At 42.4% G+C, this 21965-nt stretch overlaps 1 protein-coding gene across 3 annotated transcripts in view; it reads left to right on the plus strand.

The window, feature by feature from the left end:
- The window catches only part of rab30 (RAB30, member RAS oncogene family), a 100973-nt gene that overhangs the window by 44287 nt on the left and 34721 nt on the right, over positions 1 to 21965 (plus strand). For all 3 annotated transcript variants that reach the window (XM_087988065.1, XM_087988067.1, XM_087988066.1), the window contains one exon: positions 9526 to 9626. In XM_087988065.1, the coding sequence (XP_087844191.1) occupies positions 9534 to 9626 (93 nt within the window). In that variant the 5' untranslated portion in view covers positions 9526 to 9533. The remainder of the gene's footprint in view (positions 1 to 9525; positions 9627 to 21965) is intronic.

The following is a 21965-nucleotide window of genomic DNA, read 5'->3' on the forward strand; positions in this document are numbered from 1 at the left end:
TTTTGCTTTTATTAGGAGTTTGAGCTCTCTGTTTTACAGCATGTCCATACAGTAAGAAGTTAGAAATCTCCAGAACAACGAACTTTGTAGCCACGTTTCTCTGCAATTCACTGTTAGACATTTCCAGAAGCTTTGACCTATCATGTAAGTGGTGTAATCTGTGGCTGCCATTTTAAATGACCAGCAAAGTATTTTTTTGTAAATGAAAGTATCTTTTTTAACAATTTAAAATTTTTAACAATTTAAATGTGACCATGACAACAGGATAGCATGATTGCTACTTGTTGTCATCTAGTTTTGTAGGTATAATGGCCAACTTCCTTCTGATTATTCCTTATCTTTGTTTATAACATTTAATGATCTTTGTAAATGCACTTCTGAGTCTTCTAGGACTGTTGATATTTCTAGACCTTTCAACATTTTAGAAAGGTCTAAAGAGGATAACATTGCTGACCACTCATTCGTTGTTCATGTTTTAGAATAAATCTTTTTCGTTGTAGAATATAATGTATAATTTACATTTTAACTGGAGAAAATCAGGTATTCGAACCGAAACAAGTTGCGAGACTATTCTGCTTAGTAGATCAGAAGAGAGAAAAATATAAAACAAAAGGAAGGAGAAACTTCAATGCGTGACCTAACTGAAAATAGAAAATGGAAACATAGAATAGAAACTGACCCTCTGAGTTTCCCTGGGAAAACAAAAATCTGTCCTGGAGGATTGGAAAATTAGAATGCATCTGGTTGAGACTATAAAAAGTGAGGCAGAACCATCAAAGTAATTTGGCAAATGAAGAGTTAGCATTTTGCTCTGCCTACAGAGGAAGGCTATCTAATCATCATTTACTTTAGCTACTTTATAATATAAGACCATAAGACATAGGAGTGGAAGTAAGGCCATTCGGCCCATCGAGTCCACTCCGCCATTCAATCATGGCTGATGGGCACTTCAACTCCACTTACCCGCATTCTCCCCGTAGCCCTTAATTCCTTGTGACATCAAGAATTTATCAAACTCTGCCTTGAAGACATTTAGCGTCCCGGCCTCCACTGCGCTCTGCGGCAATGAATTCCACAGGTCCACCACTCTCTGGCTGAAGAAATGTCTCTGCATTTCTGTTCTGAATTTACCCCCTCTAATTCTAAGGCTGTGTCCACTGGTCCTAGTCTCCTCGCTTAACGGAAACAATTTCCTAGCGTCCACCCTTTCCAAACCATGTATTATCTTGTAAGTTTCTATTAGATCTCCCCTTAATCTTCTAAACCCCAATGAATACAATCCCAGGATCCTCAGCCGTTCCTCGTATGTTAGACCTACCATTCCAGGGATCATCCGTGTGAATCTCCACTGGACACGCTCCAGTGCCAGTATGTCCTTCCTGAGGTGTGGGGACCAAAACTGGACACAGTACTCCAAATGGGGTCTAACCAGAGCTTTATAAAGTCTCAGTAGCACAACGGTGCTGTTATATTCCAACCCTCTTGAGATAAATGACAACATTGCATTTGCTTTCTTAATCACGGACTCAACCTGCATGTTTACCTTTAGAGAATCCTCGACTAGCACTCCCAGATCCCTTTGTACTTTTGGCTATATGAATTTTCTCGGTGTTTAGAAAATAGTCCATGCTTGTATTCTTTTTTCCACATTGCAAGACCTCTCATTTGCTCACATTGAATTCCATCAGCCATTTCCTGGACCACTCTCCCAAACTGTCTAGATCCTTCTGCAGCCTCCCCACTTCCTCAGTACTACCTGCCTGTCCACCTAACTTTGTATCATCGGCAAACCTCTCTAGAATGCCCCCAGTCCCTTCATCCAGATCATTAATATATAACGTGAACAGCTGCGGCCCCAACACTGAACCCTGCGGGACACCGCTTGTCACCGGCTGCCATTCTAAAAAAGAACCTTTTATCCCAAGACTCTCTGCCTTCTGTCAGACAGCCAATCCTCAATCCATACCAGTAGCTCACTTCGAACACCATGGGCCCTCACCTTGCTCAGCAGCCTCCCGTGTGGCACCTTATCAAAGGCCTTTTGGAAATCTAGATAGACCACATCCACTGGGTTTCCCTGGTCTAACCTACTTGTCACCTCTTCAAAGAATTCCAACAGGTTTGTCAGGCATGACCTCCCCTTACTAAATCCATGTTGACTTGTTCTAATCCGACCCTGCTCTTCCAAGAATTTAGAAACCTCATCCTTAATGATGGATTCTAGAATTTTACCAACAACCGAGGTTAGGCTAATTGGCCTATAATTTTCCATCTTTTGTCTTGATCGTTTCTTGAACAAGGGGGTTACAACAACGATCTTCCAATCATCCGCGACTTTCCCTGACTCCAGTGACTTTTGAAAGATCTCAACCAACGCCTCCGCTATTTCCTCAGCCACCTCCCTCAGAACTCTAGGATGTAGCCCATCGGGGCCAGGAGATTTATCAATTTTAGGACCTTTTAGCTTTTCTAGCACTTTCTCTTTTGTAATGGCAACCATACTCAACTCAGCCACCTGACTCCCTTTAATTGTTGGGATATTACTCATGTCGTCCACTGTGAAGACTGACGCAAAGTACTTATTAAGTTCTCCTGCTATTTCCTTATCTCCCATCACTAGGCTTCCAGCATCAGTTTGAAGTGGCCCAGTGTCTGCTTTTGCCTGTCGTTTGTTTCTTATGTATTGAAAGAAACGTTTACTATCATTTCTAATATTACTGGCTAGCCTACCTTCACATTTGATCCTCTCCTTCCTTATTTCTCCCTGTTATCCTCTGTTTGTTTTTGTAGCCTTCCCAATCTTCTGATTTCCCAGTGCTCTTGGCCACTTTATAGGATCTCTCTTTTTCTTTAATACATTTCCTGACTTCCTTTGTCAGCCATGGCTGTCTAATCCCTCCGCGGATAATCTTTCTTTTCTTGGGGATGAACCTCTGTACAGTGACCTCAACTATACCCACAAACTCCTGCCATTTTTGCTCTACTGTCTTCCCCGCTAGGCTCTGCTTCCAGTCTATTTTTGTCAGTTCCTCTCTCATGCCCTCATAATTACCTTTTATTTAACTGTAACACCATTACATCCAATTTTGCCTTCTCTCTTTCAAACTGCAGACTGAACTCTACCATATTATGATCGCTGCTTCCTAAGTGTTCCCTTACTTTAAGATTTTTTTATAGAGTCTGGTTCTTGATGATTAGATCGACTTCCTCTGAAGTTAGAGCAAAATGCTAACTTCATTTACCATGTTGAATTTGATTTGAGGGTTTATTTCAGTTTGAACACTGCTGGAAGATTGTTTCTTCCACTAGTTTAAAATTCAAAAATGATTTCCACTGATTGTAGAGAGATAAAAAGAAACAGATTAGTCTGGAAGTATTGAAAAGCAATCGGAACAAAAGAGATCTGCTGCCAAGGGATGGTAAATGAAAGTTTACCTTTGATAATAAATGGAATTGAGGATTTGAAACAAAATGTATCCAAAATACTGTGACACACGTATGATTATTTACTTCTGCAGGAATAATTTTAGTACGTTGTAAAATTAGCGAATACTTTTGGGAGCATAAAACATATGTGGGCATGGGCTATAGTGTTAACTTCTAATCATAATTTATTTGATTAATTTGTTCTCCACGTTATGTTCTTAATGTTTTGTTAAAAACAAATGAAATCTTGTGGCACAGTTTCATTAGTTGAAGTGAGACGTTCAGTTTTTTTAAAAAGAATGTTAGGGTTCCTAACTAGATGATCTTTTACATTTGTGTTGCATGGTCCATGTCAAAAACTCAATTGTTCAATGCATTTGCATATCCAATATGACATATTTTAAATATATCAATTTCCATGAACTGAATCTTCCCAAAAATAATGTTATTTCTGAGTTTTATGGAAGCCTTCTCCCATGGGCCCGCCCAAGTTTTTTTTTGCGCTGTCTTCCCAAACCCTCCATGTGACCTATGCACCATACCCTCTTGGTGCTTCATTGTATTTTCTCACTTGCTACAGGCTTTGCTCCGCAGTTCCAGGGCCTCCCAGGATTCCTGGACTGGTGCCATTTTTAAAGACCAGCCATGCACGTGTCAATGGTTGGCAATCCCCAGCTGCCCTGCAAGTGTCAGACCGATGGTAACTGCCATTTTACTTTGCCATTGGGACCCTGGAGGCCCTGCTGCACAGTTGCAGATGGAGCACACCCTGAGATGCTGGTGAATGATAATCTGATTGTGATGGAAAAAGTAATGATCTGGGGTCACGAGGTTAATACTGTGACTTTCGTGTCATCAATTTTTGTCAGTTAGTTTCTGTGGTGAGTGGGAGAATGGGAAACTGCATATCAATTAAGTGAGATGACATAATAGTTAGGTTGTTAACACCAGCTAATAAACCTCTTGTTGCTCGCTAGCGAGAATCGCCACTTACTGTTCAACACTTGATTAGAAAATGGTACTTTTAGTCAGAAACCCAGAAAGCTCCTCATTGCCGATCTTGCGTGATTCTCCCAACTTTCTCATCAGTGACCACATTGTTCAGAGTCTGGTATGATTATGTCACATGCTATACTGTAGAAGAAATTTGAGGCTGCAAAGTTTAATAAATACTCTAATTTGGAATTCATAATTAAGATTGGGAAAGTGATGGGTTTTACATTTTTAATGTAAAATTCTTAACTCCCAGATACTTAGAATATTTTATACAAAGTAGTCCATGCTGTAGTTATTTAACACCTGTAATAGGAATAGTTGCACTTTTTCACCTAGCGCTAGCACAAGTGCAGCTTGTTCTCTTGCTAATCTTGTCACTGTGTGCACCAGCCAGCTGATGTCTGTACTGTCCTCTCTTGCCAGCCAAAGCCTTTGTCACTTCACATGATGGCTGCTTCTTGTCATCCTTTTCCTGAGTTGGTGTTGGTTCTTGCTTGAGCCCTTGCCTGCTCACCTTCTCCAGTTCCAGTTAGAGCGGCAGGTGTCTTATTGCACCCAGGAATGATACTGGATTAGAAACAGATTAAAGCAGGATTCTGTCCATTAAAATTGTCAAAATGTCTACAAATCTTCTAAGAAGTAAGAAAAGTGCAGCTTTCCATCTTGAAATGGTTCTCTCCAGAATTGTCATGATTCCTGCAATAATTGTTGGACCCAACCTTTTTAATTGGAACCTTTTTTTTGTTTAATTCTTAGAAGCATAGTTGCAGTTTTCAATCATGGTATTTGCTTTTCTAATTAATTATGGTCTGTGACCTTTGCAGGTGCCTGCCTGGGATTTTTGTTGGTAATGGCTTCACAGGCACCACCCCTGCAAGTGTCGGAGGTGTGTCTCTGTAGCTGTAATATCATCAAAACCATCCGTTACTTTATTATTTGAAGTGACAATTAAGATGGAGACTTTTTCAGAGTTGCTAGCAATTTCTGCTCTCACGAGCTGTTGCTGACACTCTTGAAAAGGATCGAGAGAGCGGAATGAACAAGTAAAGCAAGTTCAATGGCATGAGCCAAATTTTCCGTCTTTTCCAGCCACACCAATGATGTATTAAAGGCAACACAATTTCTCTTGGGACACAATTTTCATGTTTAAATAGCACTGTTAAATAAGACCATTTGAGACACAAAAATGACTTTGTTGCATTTCATCTGTCACTAAAGACCAGCTGCTGCTTTCTTCACATCTAAATGTCTCTGACCAATGAAATTGAGGAAGGATTTGAAGCTGGTAATGCATTTTGATACTGTATTTGTTTGTACCTTGTATTTATTTCTAACCCTCTCAGCTTCTCTTCACGTCTAAAGAGTGATCTAACCACAAATGAAACTGATTTATTGAACTACAACAGTGAAATGTTGCTGTGTCAAACGAGTAGTATATTTAGCATTTTATAAATTAAGGTTTCTTCTCAACACAAGTTTTCTGCATCAGAAAATATCATTCAGGCTGAAAAACTGGGTATGGAACTGATTCAAAACAGTAATTTGAACAATTTTAAGAAACTACAGTATATATTTGACATTGAATCTGAGGAGAAGTACAACATTCAGCTTTGACCATTTGCCTAGATTTTAGTGAGAAATATAGAGCTAAATCTCCAGATAAATGCCTGTTGCCCAGCAACAACATTTGTGCTTTGTGGACCAAGCATAGTCTGGTGACTAGCCTAAATTGCTTGTGTTTCTAAAATATAGTTTGTAACAATAGTTTATTTCACAGACATGGTCTTTATGTGGACCATAATGTAGTTGTTTTGGATGAAATAAACTGTATATCTTAGTGTGCGTGTTTCTGAATGCAAGATAATGTGGAGCTCCTGTAGATCTGCAGTTTATCTGGTGGCTGATTTATATGATCACTAAGACCTCTGGTTCCATACTTGCTTTACTGTGACTTTACTCATCTTGTTTGGGGTGCTAAAAGTTGGTTGTGTGGCCCAGATTAGGAGGGACAGAACAAACTGGGGATCACATTCCACAAATTATTGGGCCATCTCTGCTAAACATGCATATAAGTGGACTTTGAAAAGGGTCAGTTTGAGGTTTGGTTGAGATGATTACAGAAATCAGATTTCTTACCAGACTGTTGATCAGTTTTCTTGAAAACTGTTGGTCTGTCTCCATGTTAGACATAGTGAACTATTTTGTTGAAGGAGCTGATCTTTTTGATACACACTTTAACATTATGCAGAAATACAGCATTGTTAATTTGAGGCAGGATTGATAATTTATTTTTAAATGTAGGATTTACTGCATTTTTCTAACATAATGGGGCTCGGATATATTCTAATATCCCCGTCTTGACACAGATTACTAATGAAAAGTGCAATCTTCAGGTTTATGTTAATAACCTGAGCTGCTTGTGTGTAATAACGATACAAGAAAATTGAAATAACGGTATTGAGAATTGAAGGAACCTGAATATACAAAAGAGCAGAAAGGTCACTGTTGAAGCATTTGAAGGAGATGTACAAATTTTGGAAAGGAATGGTAATTGGTTGCAGAAAGGCACATTGACTTGGAAAGAATGGAAATTTGGGCATTAACTGGGGAAGAGGAAAAAGAAAACAAAGATCAAATAAATTTATAGTTCTAATTTGTGCCATACAATCTATGATGAATAGATCATTCTATTTAGAAACAAATGGCTTGATTGTCTTGTTCACAACACAACTGTTACCTGTTTAGCGTAAGCAAATGAAGTGATTGGATACAGCAGAGCCCCTACTGACAGGTTAGCACTATTTGCTGACTGACCCCAAGCTGCATATTGTGATAGGCTCACTCATTCAAAACTTTGGTTTTAGAGAATGTGTACCAAATGTAAGTCTTTTTATAAGAAAAAAACTGTGCCAGGAAGCAGTTTTTCTATTTTGCCAGCTTATTTACATGCTGTTATCTTAAATCATTTTAAAGATTTAAGCAAAAGAATTGCTTTTTGCTTGAAAAGACCAATCACAAAATTGCTTTTCACTATTAATTCTTCAGATATATTATAAATTTATGGGTATCTGGCAATTTTGTATAAATGTTTGTCAGCATGATTTGACAATTTCAGTACTTTGTGATCATTTTTAAAATACATTATTTATTGAGCCTAACTTCAAATTTAGCTCTCAACCAAATCTTTACCTGTCTCCTTTTGAGGTCCAGATTTGTTGCAACATTTGAACAGGATAACTGCTTCCCTTGCAGCACAGGTAGAAGCTATCCTTTGAGTACTGCGGTGGAAACTCAGACTGAGATAATTGAAATTTGTGTTTGGTTGCCCTGCAGGTTTGACTGCTGCCATCATTCCTGTAGATTTTAGTGCTTAGAGTCTTTCACACTTTCTTAGCAGCATTACAGCCTGATCCAGCAGGCCATTGCGATAGTGCATACCACACCCTGGAGGAGTGACAGTAACTCCTATGTTCAATCCTACAGTTTTCTCATGAGGGACCGCATTCATCCTCCAACCAGCACCCCTGTGGTTGCCTTTTTGCAAGCTAGCCCATATTACAGATGTCTACACCATCTGTCTTTCAGATGTCTGAAAGTAGGCCCTCAGACCTACAGCTGTCTGTCATGCTACAGTCACTGGATTAGCATTACATAGGAACACTATGCTAAGCAAAGACACTTTGGAAATAGATAAATATATCAATGCAGATTTCTGTGTACTGTTGAAGTGATGGATAAAATTATTTATGTAAAATATTTGATACACAGTTCTAACGGGCAGATCCTAACCCAGCATCCAGGATTTCAGAAACAAAGCAGAGCTGGAATAACTCAGCAGGTCTGGTAGTGTTTGTGGAAACACAGTTTCTCTTTGAGTTCAATCTGACTCTTCAGAGTTCTCTGTCCACAAATGCTGTTGCATTGACTTTGTGTTTCTGTTGTGTTTCCTTTGTTTATTTTGAGACTCTGAAATTTAAAAGTTAATCTAGGTGAACTGTATTTCTTTTTAACTTGAGTAAAACCCAAAGTTCACATTTGCCTGGACATTTTTTTTTTTTTAAATCTGCATCATGACAAACTAGTTGTATTTAAATATTTACTCTCTCTAATTTAAAAAAAACTCTGTCCAAGATTAGAAATAACTAATGAATAGATAAAACATTTTTAATCTGACCCCTTGAGAATTTTTTTCTGAGATTTGGCATTATAAAACTATAAACTATAAATCAGCAAAAAGCATTCTAATGGCCCAGGTCTTCCAATATGGTCATTGCTGAAGCATAGATTACAGAATCAGTGTCAGAATAACAGAGATCCTGATGTATCTGACACTGCAGGAATTGCCCTGGAAATTGAAGCTTCCAACGGGCAATTGTTTGGAATCCTCCCAAATCCCCATTCTGAGTTAGAGTTGTTACTGTTGAGGATTCCAACTTAAATACCTTTTGGAAAGCTGGAGAAGCTACCCTGGTCTGGCAGCATGTGTAGAGAGGAAAATAGAGCATTCTTTTTTTCAGATTTCCAGCATCTGTAGTATTGTGCCTAATTACCTTGACAGAATCCTAGGAAATATTAGAGGGATTAAAACCAGTACTGGCTGTAACTCCCAAACAACTATAAAACTGATCAACCCCATCTCTGCCAAATTCACCACTTTGCTGAACCCATCTGGTTTGACTCTTTTGGCCCCCACCAACACCACTACAACCCTACCCTCGCAAAACAATTCTGCGATTTACTTACCCTTTTCTCAAGTGCTTTCACAATGACTTTTAGATCTTTTAATCATGTTGTAAAAGACAGGGTTTTGTCTGGGAAGGCTTATGCCTTCGAAGTTCAGTCGGAGAAGTTCTGTGAACGAAGTAGCAACATTTTGTCTTCAATGAGGTTCTGACTCTGATTGGAAGGTTTGAGCCAATATAATTTCAGTACAATTCCCATTACTGGCAATTCATTTCCCAGCAATATGGCTGACAATAGCTTCTAACTTGAGAGAATTTGTTTATGCAATGACTACTATCATTTTACTTATTCATGTCAGATAGCTGAAGAACACTTCAGACTTTGCTTCAGATGTAACCAAAGTTTCTTGTCCTCCTCTAGGTGTGTAAATGAGTATGGAAGATTATGACTACCTATTTAAAATTGTCTTGATTGGAAATGCTGGCGTAGGAAAGACTTGCTTAGTAAGAAGATTTACTCAGGTAAGAAAGTTGGGGGAGTGTGCTGTATTTTTAAGGGTCAATTTGGGGTTCTCTTCACATAAGAGTACGGATACTGAAAATTTAATGACTGTGTAGTTTTGTAATCATGATTGGAAAAGCTCTAAAATATAACATTGATCTAGCTTGCCTGAAAATGTATTTTGGACTTCTGATGCAAACCTGAATATGTAGAAATGCCTCTTCAGCACTTGAAAAGAGCACAATTTGAACTCGTAATAACTTTGAATCTGTGATCAGTATTTTCATTTTCATTTTGGATCAGTGTGTATTTGGGACTGAAGAAGATGGATGTTGGCTTGACACCTTTCCCCCTCCTTTTTTAAAGGGGTCCAGCAGGCTATCATAGTCATTCAAAGGATAACCATCTGTCTGTCTTTTTAGTCTTTATGGGTTGAGATCAGTACAAGAAAGTAGGCAAATTAGTTTAGTATTTAGTAGTTTGTTTTTCTGCTATCATTTGTGTAGTAAGACATTGGAGACCAGGGGACTAAAGTATAGGTCAAGGTAGGATGGTTTGGCTGACCTCTGCACCAGATTTTCTCTCAGCTGCTATTTCTCCTTTGCCTGATTTCAGCAAGATGGTGGGAAAACAATCTAATTCTAGGGCATAATCTTAAGATTCCAGGAATTCATTTTCTTGCAAAGTGGTTTGCTTGTAAATATAAAATATCGAAAGTGTCATCAAACAAATTGGAGCTGTACATAAGAATATTCTTCTTTTTTGCTGTGTTTATCAATATTGATTTTTATACCTGTTTGTATAAAATTCACACAATGCCACACGTGTTGGATTATTGATTCCTAGAGTATAATTGTTCAGTGCTGTTCTTATAACATTAACTGCAAATTTTATGCTATTCGAAGAACAGGCCATTCAACTCAACTAGTTTGAGTCCACACTTGCTTCTTTATCAAATCCTATCTGCATTTTGTCCTATTCCTTAATCTTTCATGTCCTTCTCTATCTTCCCTTTACAGGGTCTATGCTATATTGCCTCAAATACTCCATGTGGTATTTGTAACCATACTCTAGCTAAAATTATTGTCCTGAATATTTCATTGTTGGGGACCATCTACTACTTAAAGCCCTTAGTTTTAGAGGTTCCCAGAAGTGGAAACACTTGTGGGATTTTGACATGAAGTGGTAGTGTTGCTTGACTGGTACTTAGGTTTATGAGGAGAAAATGAGGTCTGCAAATGCTGGAGATCAGAGCTGAAAATGTGTTGCTGGTAAAGCACAGCAGGTCAGGCAGCATCCAAGGAACAGGAGAATCAACGTTTCGGGTATAAGCCCTTCATCACTTAGGTTTATGGTCTGTGAACAGAAATTTCACCTGCTGCTGAAATTTAAATTAGTTAAGAAATCTAGGATCAAAAAGACCCCATAATGGTGTCCATCTGGTTCACTAATGCCTTTGAGGGAAGGAAATCTGTTTCATTACCTTTGCCTGTGTTATACATGACTCCAGACCCACAAAATATGGTTGGCTCTTCCATGCCCTCTGCAATGGCCCAGTAAAATACTCAATTATACCAAACAGAAAAATCATAAAGGAATGAAACTTGACTGATGCAATGATAAAATGAAAATGGCAAACTATGATCTCTTGACTCTGCAAAGTCTGTCTTGCCAACATTTGGGGACTTATGACAAATTTGAGAAAGCTATTCCATGGACTAGACAAATAACAGCCTAACATAGTTATACTCAGTGAATCATATCTTATAAACATGCGTAAGGCTTCATCTATACTATTTTCCTTATTTGTTCACTGGCTGGGTCAGAATTAATGGCCTGTCCTAGTTGCCCTTGAGAAGATCTCTGAGCTACTGCCTTGAACTTGTACAGTCTATTTGGTGTAGATGCAGCTGTTGGGGAGGAAATTCCAGAATTTTGACTGAGCAACACCAAAGGAAAAGTGACATTTTAAAGTCAGGACAGCATGCGGTCCTGAGGGGAACTTGCAGGCTATGGTATTCCCAGCTATTTGCTCCCATGTTCTTCTAGATGGTATTAGTTATGATATGGAAAATGCTGTCTAAGGAGCCTTAGGAATTTTCTGCAGTGCAACTTGTAGATAATACACATTGCTTCTCTGTGATGGGGAATGTGAATATTTGTGGGTGTGATGCAAATCAAGTGAGCTGCTTGGTCCTGGATGGTATCGAGCTTCCTGTGTGTTTATTGCAGTTGATTTCATCCAGGAAAGTGGTAAGTATTCTGCCACATTCTTGAATCGTGCTTTGTAGATCGTGGATAGGCTTTGAGGTGTCAGGTGTGAGTTACTCATCACAGGATTCCTAGCCTCTGACCTGTTCTTGTAGCCACGATATTTATTTGGCTCGTCCATTTCACTTACTGGGAGTTACCATTAGCCAGTATCTTTTTTTTCACGCAGAGGGTGGGAGGCTGGTACAATTGCAACATTTAAAAGGCATTTGGATGGGTATATGAATGGGAAGGGTTTGGAGAGATATGGGCTGAGTGCTGGAAGGTGGGACTAGATTAGGATGGGTTGGACCGAAGGGTCTGTTTCCATGCTGTGTATCTCTATGACTCTATGACTCCATGATTCTTTCATATATCCATCTAAATGCCTTTTTAAATGTTGCAATTGTACCAGCCTCCACCACTTCCTCTGACAGCTCATTCCATACACGTACCACCCTCTGTGGAAAAAGTTGTCCTGTATGTCTCTTCTATATCTTTCCCCTCTCACCCTTAACCTATGCCCTCTAGTTCTGGACTCCCCAACCCCAGGGAAAAGACTTTATCTATCTATTTATCCTATCCATGCCCCTCATGATTTTATAAACCTCTATAAGATCACCCCTCAACCTCCGATGCTCCAGGGAAAACAGCCCCAGCCTGTTCAGCCTCTCCCTATAGCTCAAATCCTCCAACCCTGGCAACATCCTTGTAAATCTTTTCTGAACCCTTTCAAGATTCACAACATATTTCTGATAGGAAGGAGACCAGAATTGCACACAATATTCCAACAGTGGCCAAACAATGTCCTGTACAGCCGCAACATGACCTCCCAACTCCTGTACTCAATACTCTGACCAAGAAAGGAAAGCATACCAACGCCGCCTTCACTATCCTATCTACCTGCGGCTCCACTTTCAAGGAGCTATGAACCTGCAGTCCAAGGTCTTTGTTCAGCAACACTTCCTAGGACCTTACCATTAAGTGTATAAGTCCTGCTAAGATTTGCTTTCCCAAATGCAGCACCTCACATTTATCTGAATTAAACTCCACCTGCCTCTTCTCAGTCCATTGGCCCATCTGGTCAATGAGTTTCTTCGCTGTCCACTACATCTCCAATTTTGGTGTCATCTGCAAACTTATTAACTGTACCTCTAATGCTCGCATCCAAACCATTCATGAAAATGACAAAAAGTAGAGGACCCAGCACCAATTCTTGTGGCACTCCACAGGTCTGAAGCCTCCAGTCAGAAAAACAACCCTCTGACTTCTACCTTTGAGCCAGTTCTGTATCCAAATGGCTAGTTCTTCCTGTATTCCATGAGATCTATCATTGCTAACCAGTCTCCCATGTGGAACCTTGTCAAACTCCTTACTGAAGTCCATATAGATCATATCTACCGCTCTGCCCTCATCAATCCTCTTTGTTACTTCAAAAAACTCAATCAAGTTTGTGAGACATGATTTCACATGCACAAAGCCATGTTGACTATCCCTAATCAATCCTTGCCTTTCCAAATACATTGATTCAAGATTCCCTCCAGCAACATGCCCACCACCGAGGTCAGGCTCACTGGTCTACAGTTCCCTGGCTTGTCCTTTCCACCCTTCTTAAACAGTGGCACCACGTTTGCCAACCTCCAGTCTTTCTGCACCTCACCTGTGACTATCGATGATACAAGTATCTCAGCAAGAGGCTCAGCAATCACTTCTCTAGCTTCCTGCAGAGTTCTAGGGTACACCTGGGGATTTATCCACCTTTATGCGTTTCACGACATCTAGCACTACTTCCTCTGTAATTTGGACATTTTGCAAGGTGTCATCATGTATTTCCCTACGTCTGTATCTTCCATCTTATTTTCCACAGTAAGTACTGATGCAAAATATTCATTTAGTATCTCCCCCATTTTCTGCGGCTCCACACAAAGGCCGCCTTCCTGATCTTTGAAGGGCCCTATTCTCTCCCTAGTTACCCTTTTGTCCATAATGTATTAGTAAAAACTTTTTGGATTCTCCTTAATTCTATTTGCCAAAGCTATCTCATGTCTCCTTTTTGCCCTCCTGATTTCTCTCTTAATTATACTCCTACTGCATTTATACTCTTCTAAGGATTCACTCGATCTATCCTGTCTATACCTGACATATGCTTCCTTTTTTTTTTTAACCAAACCTCCAATTTCTTTAGTCATCCAACATTTCCTGTACCTACCAGTCTTTCCTATCACCCTAAGAAGAATATACATTCTCTGGTCTCTCGTTATCTCATTCTTGAAGGCTTCCCATTTTCCGGCCGTCTCTTTCCCTGCGAACATCTGCCTGCAGTCAGTTTTGGAAGTCCTTGCCCAATACCATAAAAATTGGTCTTTCTCCAATTTAGAACTTCAACTTTTAGATCTGGTTTATCCTCTTCCCATCACTATTTAAAATCTAATAGAATTATGGTCACTGGCCCCAAAGTGCTCCCCCACTGACACCTCAGTCACCTGCCCTGCCTTATTTCCCAAGAGTAGGTCAAGGTTTGCACCTTCTCTTGTAGGTACATCAATATACTGAATCAGAAAATTTTCTTGTACACACTTCACAAATACCTCTCCATCTAAACCCTTAATAACTATGGCAGTCCCAGTCTATGTTTGGAAAGTTAAAATCCCCTACCATAACCACTCTATTATTCTTACAGATAGCTGAGATCTCCTTTAAGTTTATTTCTCAATTTCCCTCTGACTAGTAGAGGGTCTAATAATACAATCCCAATAAGGTGACCATTCCTTTCTTATTTCTCAGTTCCACCCTAATAACCTCCCTGGATATATTTCTGGGAATATCCTCCCTCAGCACAGCAGTAATGCTGTCCCTTATCAAAAATGCCACTCTCCCTCCTCTCTCGCCTCCCTTTCTATCCTTCCTGGCACATTAAGCTGCCAGTCCTGCCCATCCCTGAACCATATCTTCTGAGACCTGTGTTCCTGACCATGCCCTGAGCTCAACTGCCTTCCCTGTTAGGCCCCTTGCATTGAAATAAATGCAGTTTAATTTATTAGTCCTGCCTTGTCCCTACCTGCCCTGACTGTTTGACTCGCTTCTGTTCTCAATTGTACCAGTCTCCAATTGAGTAATGGCCCTTTTTTCTGATTCAAGATGTCTCTCCTCTTTAATTTTTGCATCCCAGACAAATTCCTGTGGGTTGTCCTTGTGAATTAATAAAGTACTCTTGTCACCAACCAGTTTCTGTCATGTGACCAAGGCAATGCTGTTTCTGTTGTCCGTACAATGTGGGATGAAGTCTTTTATTTGTATTTCCATTTGAGGTTGCCAATTCTATCAGATATTGTTACTGAGCCACTGTAATTGAGAATGAAAAGGGACAATTATCAGGACCTGGCTAAAGTTGTTTGCATCTTAATGGCTATCCAGAGATGTGCCCAACTGAGAGTCAGGCCTGTTTGAAACCATAACAAAGGGCCACAACTGCTCCTATGTTCAACCTTGAGTCCATCTTTTTTTTAGGTAAACTGTCTGTATTTTACTTTAAAAGTAAAACTACCTATCTTTCTCATACCTTTTATGGGTATATGATGCAGATGTAACTTTTTTTTTTCACATTCTACTCAAAAAAAGAACAAAGAAAATTTACAATCGGGAACAGGCCCTTCGGCCCTCCAAGCCTGAGCCGATCCAAATCTACTGTCTAAACCTGTCACCCAATTCCTAAGCATCTGTATCCCTCTGCTCCCCACCTACTCATGCATCTATCCAGATGCATCTTAAATGAATCTACCGTGCCTGCCTCAACCACCTCCGCTGGCAAAGCGTTCTAGAGGCTCACCACCCTCCATGTGATGTACTTGTCACATGTATCCTCCTTAAACTTTCCACCTCTCACCTTGAAAGTGTGACCTCTCGTTATTGAATCCTTCACCCTGGGAAAAAGCTTGTCTCTATCTACCCTGTCTATACTCATGATTTTGTAAACCTCAGTCAGGTCCCCCCTCAATCTCCTTTTTTTTTCTCATAAAAACAAACCTAACCTACTCAACCTCTCTACTTAGCTAGCACCTTCCATACCAGGCAACATCCTTGTAAACCTTCTGCACCCTCTCCAAAGCGTCCACATCCTTTTAGTAATGTGGCTCCCAGAACTGTATACAGTATTCTAAATGCGGCCAAACCAAAGTCTTGTACAATTTTAACATGACTTGCCAGCTCTTATACTCAATACCCTGTCCAATGAAGGCAAGCATACTATATGCCTTGACCACTCTATCCACCTGTGCAGTAACCTTCAGGGTACAATGGACCTGCACTCCCAGTTCTCTCTGCCCATCAACTTTTCCCAAGGCTCTTCCATTCATTGTATAATTCGCTCTAGAATTAGTCTTGCCTAAATGCATCACCTCACATTTGTCTGGATTGAAAACCATCCGCCACTTCTCTGCCCAATTCTCCAGTCTATCTCTATCCTCCTGTATTCTTTGACAGTCCCCTATGCTTTCTGCTACTCTACCAATCTTTGTGTCATCTGCAAACATGTTGATCATACCAACAGTGCCCACTTCCAGATCGTTCATGATATACATAAACGACCACTGGTCACCTTTCTCCATTTCGAGAAACTCCCTTCAACTACTACTCTCTGTCTCCTGTTGCTCAACCAGTTCTTTATCCAACTAGCTAGAACATGCTACACACCATGTGACTTCACTTACTCCATTAGTCTACCATGGGGAACCTTATCAAATGCCTTACTAAAGTCCATGTATATGACATCAACAGCCCTTCCTTCATCTATCAACTTGGTCACTTCCTCAAAGAACTCTATTAAGTTGGTAAGGCACAATCTCCCCTGCACAAAACCATGTTGCCTGTCACTGATAAGCCCATTCTTTTCTAAATATAAATAGATCTTATCACTCAGTACCCTCTCCAGCAACTTTTCCACTATCCATGTCAGGCTCACTGATCTGTAGTTACCCGGAATATCCCTACTACCCTCCTTGTACAGGGGGACAACATGAGCAACCTTCCAGTCCTCTGGCACCTCACCTGTATTTAAGGATGTCACGAAGATATCTGTCAGGACCCCAGCTATTTCTTCTTTCCTCCCTCAGCAACCTGAGATAGATCCCATCTGATCCTGGGGATTTGTCCACTGTAATAACCTCTAGCCAACCCAACACATCTTCCCTACTTATGTCAATGTGATCCAGACTAATCCAACATCTATCTCTAATGTCAACATTCATCATGTTTCTCTCCTCAGTGAACACTGATGCAAAGTAATCATTCATGATCTCATCCATTCTCTCAGGTTCGACACACAGCCTTCCTTCATTATCCTTTAGTTGACCAATCCTTTCTCTAGTTACCTGCTTCTTATAAGAATAAAATGCTTTGGGATACTCCTTAATTCTGCTTGCTAAACCTATTTCATGACCCCTTTTAGCCTGTTTGATTCCTCGTTTAAGACTTGTCCTACTCTTCCGATATTCCTCCAGGAATGGTTCTGTTCTTAGCTACCTAGACCTTATTGCGCTTCCCTTTTCATCTTGGCTAGTCGTACAATTTGTCCTGTCATCCATGGTTCATGAATCTTGCCTTTCCTATCCCTTGTTTTCAAAGGGACATGCCTATCCTGCACTATCTTTAACCTATCTTTCAAAGCCTCCCACATCTCAATTGTGGACTTCCTTTCAAACAGCTGTGTCCAATCCACATTTCCGAGCCTCTGCCTAATTTTGATTTAATTGACCTTGGTCCAGTTTAGTACTCTTCCCTTCGGACCACTCTCGTCTTTATCTATGAATATTCTAAAACTTACAGAATTGTGGTCACTGTTCCCAAACAAATCCCCCACCGCAACTTCTACCACCTATCCTGGCTCGTTCCCCAGTACCAGGTCCAATATGGCCTCTTTCCCTCGTCGGACTATTGACATACTACTCTAGAAAACTTTCCTGGACACTACTTCTTACAAATTCTACCCCATCCAGACCTCTGACACTAAGTGTATCCCAGTCAATGTTGGGAAAATTAAAATCTCCCATCACCACTACCCTATTGCCTCTACATCTTTCCATAATCCGTTTACCTATTTGTTCTTCAACCTCACGCTCACTGTTGGGAGGCCTGTAATACAGCCCCAACAATGTAACTGCACCCTTCTTATTTCTCAGCTCCATCCATAATGCCTCACTACCAAAGACCTCCATAGTGTCCTCCTTTTAGCACCGCTGTGATATCATCCCTGACCAGCAATGCAACTCCACTCTCTTCCCTCCCTGTCCTGTCTGAAGCGTCTATATCCTGGAACATTTAGTTGCCAATCATGTCCTTCCTTCCACCAAGTCTCTGTGATTGCATTAAAGTCATACTCCCAGACACCAGTCCTAAGTTCATCTGCCTTGCACACTATACTCTTTGCATTATAGTAGATGCATTTCAGGCCATCAGTTCTTTTGCATTCATCTGCTCTCTGCCTACTCTTCCCTTTATTAATGTTATCTTCATGATTCTTACCGTCTCCAGTCTCCACCTTGCTGCCTAATTGTTTTCTCTTCTCGTTCCCTGCACCCTGCCACATTAGTTTAAAGCCTCCCCAACAGTAACAGCAAAAACTCCCCCAAGGCCATTGGTTCCGGTCTGGTTCAGATGTAGACCATCCTTAGCAAGTGTCATACCTGATCTATTACTTATTGGTTATTTCATCATAGTTAAAGTTATTATGAAGTATGTAAAAACGAGTGGAGCTGCAAAGTGTGGTAGCATTATTTTCTTAGATGTGATAACCAGAACGATGAAGTGGTATTTAAATATAAGGAAGCCATACCAGTTAGGGTTTTAATGGTGAATTGTGTGCTTGCAGGAGAAAGAAAATAGACTTAATTGTACTCGCTCCAACTTCCTGCCCCACAACATGCAGCCCTCCACTGCCTACGCTCCAACCCTAACATCACCATCAAACCTGCAGACAAGGGTGGGACGCAGTGGTAGTTTGGCGCAACGACCTCTACACTGCTGAAGCCAGGCGCCAACTCGCAGACACCTCATCCTACTGCCCCCTCGACCACGACCTCCCCTCCCATCACCAAACCATTATCTCTCAGACCATCCACAACCTCGTCACCTCTGGGGGTATTCCATCCACAGCCACCAAACTCATCATCTGTGAACCCTGCACCACCTGATTCTAACTCCTACCGAAAATTCACAAACCTGGCTTGCCCAGTCGATCCATTGTCTCAGCCTATTCCTGTCCCACTGAACTCATCTCTGCATATCTTGACACTGTCCTGTCCCCTAGTCCAAGATCTCCCCACTTACCTTCGGGACACCACCTCTGCCTGTCACCTCCTCCAAGACTTTCATTTCCCTGGCCTCCAACACTTCATCTTCACCATGCACATCCAGTCCCTGTACACCTCCATCCCCTATCACGAAGGACTCAAAGCCCTCCGCTTCTTCCTTTCCCGCCGTACCAACCAGTACCCTTCTGACACCCTCCTTCGACTGACTGAACTGGTCCTCACTCTGAACAACTTCTCTTTCCAATCCTCCCACTTCCTCCAAACCAAAGGAGTAGCCATGGGCACCCGCATGGGCCCCAGCTATGCCTGCCTCTTCATAGGATATGTGGAACAGTCCACCTTCCACAGCTACACTGGCACCAACCCCACCTTTTCCTCCGCTACATCGATGACTGGATCGGCGCTGCCTCATGCTCCCACGAGGTGGTTGAACAGTTCATCCACTTTACCAACACCTTCACCTGGACCGTCTCAGACTCCTCCCTACCCTTCCTAGACACCTCCATTTCTATCTCGGGCGACCGAATCAGCACAGACATTTACTGTAAACCGACCGACTCCCACAGTTACCTAGACTACACCTTCTCCCACCCTGCCCCCTGTAAAAACGCCATCCCATATTCCCAATTCCTTCGTCTCTGCCGCATCTGCTCCCAGGAGGACCAGTTCCAATACCGTACAACCCAGATGGCCTCCTTCAAAGACCGCAATTTCCCTCCAAACGTGATCGGCGATGCTCTCCACCGCATCTCCTCCACCCTGGAGCCCTGCTCCTCCACCCTGGAGCCCCGCCCCTCCAATCGCCACCAGGACAGAACCCCACTGGTCCTCACCTACCACCCCACCAACTTCCATATACATCGTATCATCCGTCGTCATTTCTGCCACCTCCAAACGGACCCCACCACCAGGGACATATTTCCCTCCCCTCCCCTATCAGCGTTCCGATAATACCACTCCCTCGTCAGGTCCACACCCCCCACCAACCCAACCTCCACTCCCGGTACCTTCCCCTGCAACCGCAAGAAATGCAAACCTTGCGCCCACACCTCCCTCCCCTTACTTCCCTCCAAGGCCCCAAGGGATCCTTCCATATCTGCCACAAATTCACCTGCACCTCCACACACATTTATTGCATCAGCTGTACCCGATGTGGCCTCCTCTATATTGGGGAGACAGGCCGCCTATTTGCAGAACGTTTCAGAGAACACCTCTGGGACACCCGGACCAACCAACCCAACCACCCCGTGGCTCAACACTTCAACTCCCCCTCCCACTCCGCCAAGGACATGCAGATCCTTGGACTCCTCCATCGCCAGACCATAGCAACACGACGGCTGGAGGAAGAGCGCCTCATCTTCCGCCTTGGAACCCTCCAACCACAAGGGATAAACTCAGACTTCTCCAGTTTCCTCATTTCCCCTCCCCCCACCTTGTCTCAGTCCCAACCCTTGAACTCAGCACCACCTTCCTAACCTGCAATCTTCTTCCAGACCTCTCCGACCCCGCCCCCACCCCCACTCCGGCCTATCACCCTCCTTCCACCTATCGCATTTCCAACGCCCCTCCTCCCTACCTTTTATCTTAGCCTGCTTGGCACACTCTCCTCATTCATGAAGAAGGTCTCATGCCCGAAACGTCGATTCTCCTGCTCCTTGGATGCTGCCTGACCTGCTGCGCTTTTCCAGAAACACATTTTCAGTTCCTTCCAAGATGGCAATTTCCTTTCCCATGTGGTCAACGATGCCCTCCAGCACATCTCCTCCACTTACTGCACCACCTCCCTTGAACCTCTCCCCTCCAATTCAACAGACAGAATGACCCCCCCCCCCCCCCCCCCCCGTCCTCATCTTCCACCCTACCAACCTCTGGATACGTCCCATCATCTTCCACCACCTACAAATGGACCCACCACCAGAGATACATTGACCTCCACACCCCATCAGCATTCTGAAGAGACTATTCCCTCTGCGACTCTTGTAGGATCCACCACCCCCTCTCCCCAAACCAGCCGACACCCAGCACATTTTCCTTCCACCGCAGGATGCGCAAAACCTGCGCCCACGTCTTCCCCTCCCACCTCAATCCAAGGCCCCAAAGGATTCTTCCACATCCGACAGAAATTTATCTGTACCTCCACCAATGTCATCTACTGTATTTGTTGCACCCGATGCGGTCTCCTCTACGTCGGGAGACAGAACATCTCTGGGACACCTGAACCAACCAACCCCACCGCCCCACGACTGAACAGTTCAACTCCCCCTCCCACTCCACCAAGGACATGGAGGCCCTGGGTCACCTCCATTGCCAGACCCTTACCACCTGATGCCTGGAGGAAGAACGTCTCATATTTTGCCTTGGGGCTCTGCAATCACATGGGATCAATGTGGATTTCACCAGTTTCCTCATTTCCCCTTCCCTCACATTATCCCCGTCCCAAGTCTCCAACTCTCCATTGCCCTCCTGACGTGTCCATCATCTTTTCCCATCTATCTGCTCCACCCTCCTCTCCAACTTATCACCTTCATCTAACTATTGTACTCTCAGCTACCTCCACCACCCCCCCCCCCTCCCAACCTGAACTCCACCCTGCTCCCATTTATCTCTCAGCACCCCCTACCCCAGCTCACCAGCCTCACTGCTGATGAAGGGCTTATGCCCGAAATGTTGATTCTCCTGCTGCTCGGATGCTGCCTGACTGGCTGTGCTTTTCCAGCACCATGCTCTCAACTCTGATCTCCAGCATCTGCAGTGCTCACTTTCTCTTAATTGAAATCGGTTTGATAACTTATGTTGCGGTAGTCT

The sequence above is a fragment of the Chiloscyllium plagiosum genome, unplaced genomic scaffold, assembly GCF_037043375.1.
Source record: "Chiloscyllium plagiosum isolate Xiang-an unplaced genomic scaffold, Cpla_swu_hap1 HiC_scaffold_6, whole genome shotgun sequence".
Lineage (NCBI taxonomy): Eukaryota > Metazoa > Chordata > Chondrichthyes > Orectolobiformes > Hemiscylliidae > Chiloscyllium > Chiloscyllium plagiosum.